Source organism: Gavialis gangeticus, unplaced genomic scaffold, assembly GCF_001723915.1.
Source record: "Gavialis gangeticus isolate Ggan-Ray unplaced genomic scaffold, GavGan_comp1, whole genome shotgun sequence".
Lineage (NCBI taxonomy): Eukaryota > Metazoa > Chordata > Crocodylia > Gavialidae > Gavialis > Gavialis gangeticus.
The window spans coordinates 64,106,145-64,114,297 of NW_017729034.1; the positions used below are offsets into that span (position 1 = coordinate 64,106,145).

General features: G+C 39.7%; 1 protein-coding gene across 4 annotated transcripts in view; it reads left to right on the forward strand.

The window, feature by feature from the left end:
- LOC109304855 overlaps window positions 1–8,153 on the forward strand; it is a 116,003-nt gene that overhangs the window by 19,315 nt on the left and 88,535 nt on the right. For all 4 annotated transcript variants that reach the window (XM_019527686.1, XM_019527684.1, XM_019527687.1 and 1 more), the window contains 2 exons: window positions 4,143–4,259; window positions 7,931–8,089. In XM_019527686.1, coding sequence (XP_019383231.1) covers window positions 4,143–4,259; window positions 7,931–8,089 — 276 coding nt within the window. The remainder of the gene's footprint in view (window positions 1–4,142; window positions 4,260–7,930; window positions 8,090–8,153) is intronic.

Below are 8,153 nucleotides of genomic sequence, written 5' to 3' on the forward strand. Positions count from 1 at the left end.
CGCTACTTCACGGTCAGGGCAGCTAGGGTCTGGAATCAACTTCCAAGAGAAGTGGTGCAGGCTCCTACCCTGGGGGGTTTTAAGAGGAGGTTAGATGAACCTTGCTGGGGTTGTTTGACCCCAGTACTCTTTCCTGCAATGGCAGGGGGACGGACTAGATGATCTGTTCAGGTCCCTTCCGACCCTAGAAACTATGAAACTATGAAACTATGAATTTACCTGCATATAATGAATTATGGGTCTAAATATTCTCATAGCATAAGAGCTAATTTGCATATAAAGAACCCACATAAACGGAGGGAAACCTGTACATTGTAAGCTTGTCCAAAGGGCATTTTTATTGTTTAGGGTTTTTCTTTTCTTTTCTTTAGTGTTCAATACCTTGCTTGGGTACTGTGACTGGGAAGCCCAGCTGAATGGCCTTAAAGGGTCTCAAACTTTGTTTTCCTACCAGAAGTTCTTTCTTGGTGATTTAATCATAATTCCTGCTTTGTGCATGCCAAAAAATAAAAAATCAGGTGTCACTACTGTCAAAATGACACGAGGGGGAGAATGGGGCTGGGTGGGATGCATGCCAATAAGCACACCTGAGACTGAGAGCCTAGGAGTGAGGCTGGATACAGCCTACTCCCACGCCAAGGAGCAGCTATATTACATTTTATTGGGGGGTTTTGTTTTGTTTTGTTTTATCTGGCAGGCACAGAAAATGTGCATGTGGTTATTTTCCTGATAGCAGTAGGGAGACAGTATAGGCATACCCTCACATGCTGGAAGTAGTGTAGCTGCTGCAGGAATATGGAGCCTCTAGCAGACTAATTTACCATGCTTATCAGTGATCTCCCTCTTAGACTGTTTCAGGTATTCTACAGTTGGCTCAAGTATTACTACACTACACCGCAACCTGCAGTGTAGACCTGCCTTGCTGTGATAAGTAACAACTTTTGCAAGCTGCCTTTGTTTTTGGACCAGGGGTACAAATGAATTTTCTGGTTACAAGTTCAGGAAATGGCCACAGACTCCATAATAGTCCCTCCTCATATGGATATATTTATAAAGTACCTATTTCCCCATTATTTTTTTCTGTTGATAGTGCCTCAAATTGCAAATATAGATCATTATGCATCAACTAAAATAATTATATGTAAATAGCAAATTGCAATTAATATATAGACCAAAGACATTTTCATGCACCCAAACCTTTAAAGGGCACACAGAGAACCCAGCACTGGACAGTCAGTCCCCAGTGTTGGACTGCCTATGCACCTTTTAATTTTGCTGCTGAGCAGCACACTGATGCTGGGCTCCCTGTGCACCGGAAAGTTTAAATGGCCTTGCAGGTGGCCCAGCACCAGGGAGCTGGTTTCCAGTGTGGGACTCCCCACTTGCGGACAAGTTTAAAGGGATTGGGGGCAGCTCCTGAGTCTGGGCTCCCCATAGGGTGGCCATTAGTCCTGTTTTATATTGGACCATCCTGTTTTTAAACCCTTTCCCCCCTGCCTGTTTCTGAATGAGGAACAGACTGCAAAAAGTCCTGTTTTTCAGTTCATTGGTGGAAATACATGTTAATCATTTGTCCTCATGATTCAATTAGCTGTGCCTAGAGGTAGGATGGTGCACAGCCAGGAGGGGCAGGGTTCCAAGCCAGCCTGGAAGGGAGGGAGGTGGCCTTTTTATGGTGGTCCCACCCCTTGCTGCTGACTGGCAAGAGTACCCAGTGGCCCTACCCTCACTACTGATTGGCTGAGCTGGTGGCAGCATCCTTCACCAAGAGGATGTCCTGTATTCTGGGCATGCATTAGTGGCCACCTTAGTTCCCCATGTGCCCTTTAAATGAACATGCCACACATTCAAATTAAAGTGCAATACAAATCGGCCACAAAGATATTCCACATTTAATAAGTAACATCTTTGTGACTGGTTTGCCATTTGTATCACAAGATAGATTTCTTGAACATGCAGCATGCTACAATGTACAATACTATTAACACAATCACACAATAAATATTATTCTAGAGGGGGACCACAATCATGTGCTTTTGTCTCTTACAAGCACTATCTCCAGCATCTTCAAGGAAGTAATTTGATATATTTGGAAAGTAAAGTGCAAGTGCTTTTACTCTCTGTTTATTTCGTGAGTCCAATAACCAAGGTGGCATTCAAAACTAATCTCAATGTGGGGAGTGTATGCATCTCCATCAGTGATTTAAAAAGTGCTCATTACACTTGCTACTTCCTATGGGAGCTACAAAATGGCCTTTTGAGGCCATGTGGCAATAATTGTCTCTGTTCTCCACTCGTAAGCCTTACAGCAATGGATGTTAATGCAAAAGAGAGAGAGAGGCATTGGTAGAGTCTCCTGTGCTAGACTTTGTTTAGCCCTTCATAAGGAATTTTTCCTCCCCTTACTCCATAAACCTGCAGCACAGTAAAGCCATTTTAGATTCTTACCAGTGATGCTCATAAGCACTTTAATTTCAGTTGTAATTGCTGTCATGGCTGTCTCTTCTATTTTTCCCCCCCCAGCTTTGCGTGCTCATGCAGACCTTTTGTGGAATGGCAGCCGTTAGGATTATGTCTGTTTGCCTTGTGTCCTTGGTAGCAAAGAACTCCTGACAATGAAAGGGGGACTATTCCTGCTGTGAGCAATGTGCTCATTGAGCAAAACTTTGATCCCCACCCAGACACACTTTCTTTGTAAATAGGAGGGGGGAACAGTTACAAACCAAATCTCAAACACATATTTTGCTCATCTTGAGCTGGATGCATAAAGATCCTTGATCTAACAGATTACTTGATTTTTCCCTGATTGTTGGGGCTTCAAGTCCTTGATCTGAAGCTGAGCTGAGCTGAGGTTATAGATTAGTACAGAGCAGGGTACTCACTCATCCTACAGTCACCCTATAACCCATCTTCTCTCTCTACATTTCCCACAAAAATCTCAGGTTCAAAGAATATCAGGTCCCTATTTTGAGTATGTTCACTCTGTAAGTATTGGGATGGGCCCTGCTCACTTTCTAGATTCTAGATACAGCCTGAAAGATACCTCTTCCAACTAGATAGGGTAGTGCCTACAGTGTAATATAAAGACAAAGTTAAAGGCACTTAAGAAATCCTAAATCAAGATAATGGGAATTTCCTGGCATTCTAATATTTCTCTTATTAAATTATATTGTTCTAATAAGATTGAAAAGATATGATGAAGGTTTCATCACTAGCTTACTGGCTATTTGTTTGATGGTCTAAGATATTTTTTTTTGGTGGTCTGAGGATTTATCTGTGACATCTTGATATTCCAACAGAATTTCTCTGGTAAAAAAAAATACCAAGCACATTAGTTTCATAGGCACACTCCTGAAACTTTGGATCTTACATATACTTTACAAAATCTGTTGGTGTCAGTGGCTTGAAGGAACTTTGCATCATGCGGAGCTATTACCACGTGTGCTGGGAAACTACCAAGGCTCCTTGCAGCAACTTGCAGAATGCTGTCTCTAGAAACAATAAGATTAGGGCAGCTAAGAATGCCTTAAAGCAGGCATTGTTGCACGTACATTATTTCCAGACTGTGCAGAAACATTTCTTGATGAGAGTTTTCCACTTTAACTCCCATTTAAAGAAGTTTTTTTTTCTTTGTTTAGACATGGTAATTAAGTCTAGGTCTGTGAGTGTGTATTACCTGGAATAATTGCCTTTCCCCCCCTTTTTTTTGTAAAAGGCAAAATTCCCAGTAAGTGAATGAAGTGATACTTGAAGATTTTACATTTCTCTGGGGGTGGTGAAAAATTATTGGTGATCAATCTGCTGTCCATGCACAAATGTCAAAGTCAGCTACTGAAAGCCTTGGAAACAAAGCCTTATACCCATGTACTTCATTCTCTAGAATATATTGCCATCCAGTTTTATTACTTAACTATAAGTGAATGAAAATACTTTAATGAATCAAAAGCATTTGTGTATTAATTTGAAAATATACTTCTAAAATATATCTCAAGTTTTGTCACAACCCTGTTTGGATGTTCTTCAATGAAAGGCAGCAGGAAGCAAGAGTTCTGTTGTGCATTGAAAAGATGTAAATACGTACAATGTGGCAATTGTTTTGAACCAGGAGCGTTAACCTCCATGTTTTGATATCTCTTGTCCAGGGTGATGAAAACCAAAAACAAATGATCAAAGATAAAAAAAGGCAGAAGAGTAACAACCAGCCAACACTTCATGAGGTAGACAAAGAAGAAGTAATGAAACAGGCCCTTTTGGAACAGGTAACTGTAATGCAATATGTGCACGTAGCACAGCAGTTGAAGACTTAGTAGTTTCTAACTCAGTAGAACTGGAATGGTCATTGCTCTGACTCAAAGGATTTTCCACGTGTTGTCGTTGTCCTGGTGGTTTCTACAGTGGTTATTCAATAAAGCTGTTCATTAGTTGGCCAATGATTAAAGTTAATTCTGTGCATACTGTTTAAATTAGTGGTTTATTTTATTGTAAGTAAGAGGGGAATGGGCTTAACCATCCAGTTCTAATAACAGAGTCCCTCCTCACAAAGGCACTCCAGGTACCTAAAGACTAAGGCTAAGGGCAAACAGGAAGACTTGTAATATCTAAGTGGTCTAACTACCAGTATAATTCACAGGAGAATCAGGATACTCGTATAGCTGATGGCCTTTTAGATATGGCAGCTTGCTTACTATTGCCATACTTTGTCACTGGTTGCACACTGTTTGAAGATAGGCTATTAGAATATACAGTTAGGTATCAAATCAAACTAAGCTCAGCCTTATATGGACAACATGAATACCTGTTTCATTCTGTGACAGTTGTCATGTGTGATATGAAGTAAGGCAGTTTGTTTTTAAAGAAACCATCATTTAAACATATGCTTCACTATGCAGTAGTAACATGGTTGGTGGATGCAGGGGCATGTCTACCACTAGATTCTGAGATATGATTAGAAATTGTATGCTTTGCATGCTAGCATTGCTGAGCACTAAAGCAGATTTTCCTTTAGGTCAGGTGCTTCCCATAAAGTTCTGAATGGCAGTGCCATGCAATAGTGGCATGGCCATGATGTTCTGGGAGGTGCCAAAGCCTTGTTACTGTACTGAGGTGCAGCAACGGGTGTTTTTTCTGTTCTGTCTAAGCCTCTAATGTACTTTCCTTTCAGGAACCCAAGTCTTGTGAAGTTTTGTTTCTCTTATTTTTCCCCTCTTCTTTCCATTGTGTCTTTATACATATACAGTATGTGCAATATATACAATAAGTTGCCCTGGCTAAACGGTAATATATATGATGTATAAACGTTCACTGGATAATTGACGTACTTCTGTTACCAGGGGCCCCAAGAAACAGAGAAAAAGAAAACATTACACAATAAACCACACTCTGTGAATGGGATTTGCAGTTTACTGGGGCTTGAACCATGGAAATTCCCCTGCTGTGGCTAGGGCAGAGTAGATAAGGAAGTGCTCCTCAAGGACCGATGGGACCAGTTTTTGCTGAACCAAACTACAATCAACATCGCCACCTGCTGGGGCTCATCTTAACTTGTCATCTTTGCTGTAGTTACTTTACAAGCATGTTGCAAGAGACAGGACATTGTCTGGCTACGTATTTATTGCCGGTGCATGACCTATTAGTACGTTAGCACTTTAAATGAATGCATAGCAAAGGCTCCAATTCTTGTGTTCTTTATGATATTACAGTTAAGAACACAGGATCAAGTGGAAAAAAAATGAAAGGAAATACTAGCAAATTAAACCTGTTCTCCAGCCTCTGACCATCTCATCCCAGCTAACCAGTACCGGCCTGTTACATCTCCATTTGCAGCATATTATCTTTCTGTAAGGTATTCTGTATAATGGCTTCCTGCTTCATCAAATGAAAAATAATCGGGTCTTTACCTAAAGCACCTAGTATAGCCGGTGTTCCAACTCCCAGCAGGTGATTGGCTAGCATGGAGGTTGTATTAAATATTGTTCCTGAGAAGCCCAAAGGATCCTGGAGGTGTTTTTGATATGCAGTTACCTTAGCTGCATTTTGTTGTAATAAGGCAATCCTAAGTATATCAAAGATCTTTAACTTTTTTTCCTCCTCCTTTCATGTAAAGGCACTGGAAAGCAAGTAGGGTAACTAGAATCAACTATTCAAATAGTGTTTTTTAAAGGGCTTTTATTTTTTTGAGTCATGATTTTTGCATGCACTCCAAAAAGAGCCTAAACTGAAACCACTTTGATTTTTTCTTTTTTCCTCTTCCTGGGTTTTATCTGTCACCTCAGAAATATGATTGCAGATGCTTTATTCTTTCTAAGGGTGTACTTGGTAGCTGTGTTGGTCTGAGACAAAAAGACATACAAAAAACCTAGAACTGTTGGCTCCAAAACGATACTTTTTATTAGACCAACTGGAAAATGGCAAGAAAATTGTCTTTTTCTGCCATTTTCTAGTTGGTCTAATAAAAGGTATTATTTTGGAACCCAGGGTTCTAGTTTTTTTGTATTTTATTCTTTCTAAGGCTTTGTACAGAGCATTCCTGTAAAGCTGACGTATGACAAGAGATAGCAATGCACTCTTGTTGCAGGTTCTCTATTGTGAGTGCTACTTAAAAACAGGTACTTGAATGAGTGGGCATTGTATCAGAATGTAGTCACAGCTCTGTGTGCATGTAGCTTATAACCATGGTTTCGCTGGCAAGGAGGTGGTGGTGAAATGTGAAGTTAACCAACACGATAGAATTATCTGCTTTCAGATCAGCACGTATGTCTCGCAACTGGAATATTTTCAGTTTTCTACAGCTACTTTATGAACAGCTTTTGTATATTTTAAATAAAATCTAAGCTCCATTGGGTCTGTCCCAGGCAATTCAAATCTTAAAGGAGTTTTTTTTTCTTTCCCTTTCCAGAATCTTCCCCTCCGCCCCCTGCAACTTGTTTACAAAGGAGGGTTGGTTGTGACTGAGTGGGCCTAATTTTGCTTTAGGGGCAAAATTCTTTGCTTACTTCTCCCTTGGATTGCACAGGATGTCACTGCAGACTTTGGAAGAGCCCTGTGTCTACTGCAGGGGATGGTACTGTAGGCTCAACCACTGGGTGGATGAAAGCAACATGTTCTTCTGCCCCCTCCCCCATGCAAATAAATGCTTTACTTTTTCACTGATATGTCACTCAACACAGTGACAAGTATCAAAGATTCTCACAGATGATACCTCCTATTATTTCTTCAAGAGCAACTCAAGATGCTCCTACCTTACATTCCCATGTTCTCCTGCGTTGAGGGTTAGGAGTCCTACTTTCCCATGTACTCCCTGCCTGTATTTAGAATACATGTCAAATAAGTACCTCTGGTTAGAATTTTTTTTCCATAGTAATTTTCCCATTAGGAAAATGCCCAATTTGGTCAAAAGTGAAACATGTTGTCAAAATGAAATATTTGGTCAAAAATGAAACTTGCCACAAATTTCAAACTTTCCTGTTTTGAAACAAAAATTGAAAAAATGTTTTACAAAGGTTAAAATGTTTCATTTTACCCTCTTGTGGAGGGGAGGGAGGAATTTTTCTGATTTTCTATTTCAAAATGACTTGTGTCAGTTTTTAATACTAAAAATACACTGTAAAAGTCAAAATTAAAATGAAGCACTTTTGTCAAAACTGCATGCTTTTATCTTCAATGAGTGGGTTCATTTTTTCAGAATGTTATATCATAGGTGATTTCAAACTATTTTGGGTTCTGTTCTAGAATGGGAAAAAATGAACTAGAAACACAAACAGCTCCCTGAAATTAAAAAAAAAATGATTCTCAGTCAGTTCTAGGAATATGCCTGCATTTTGAATAGGAAAGTCTACCTGAGACTAAGAAATGGAGACTGATTAGGGGGAAAATGGACCTTATATTAAAAATAAATAATAATCCCAAACTTAATATGGATATATTTTTTCAGCGTCATCATGAAACGTACAAGAATCTCCAGAAGCTGAAAAATGCCATGTATGCACACCATAAAGATTTACTGAATAAGAAAGTTCAAGAGCAGCGAATTAAGATCCAAATGTCTGATCTCAGGTTCAAGCAAGTTCTTGAACATCAAAGAAGAAAAAAGGTAGGAATTTTATTTGGGGGAGAAAGGGAATTTGTTTACTCAAAGTATAGACTGGGAAATGTTG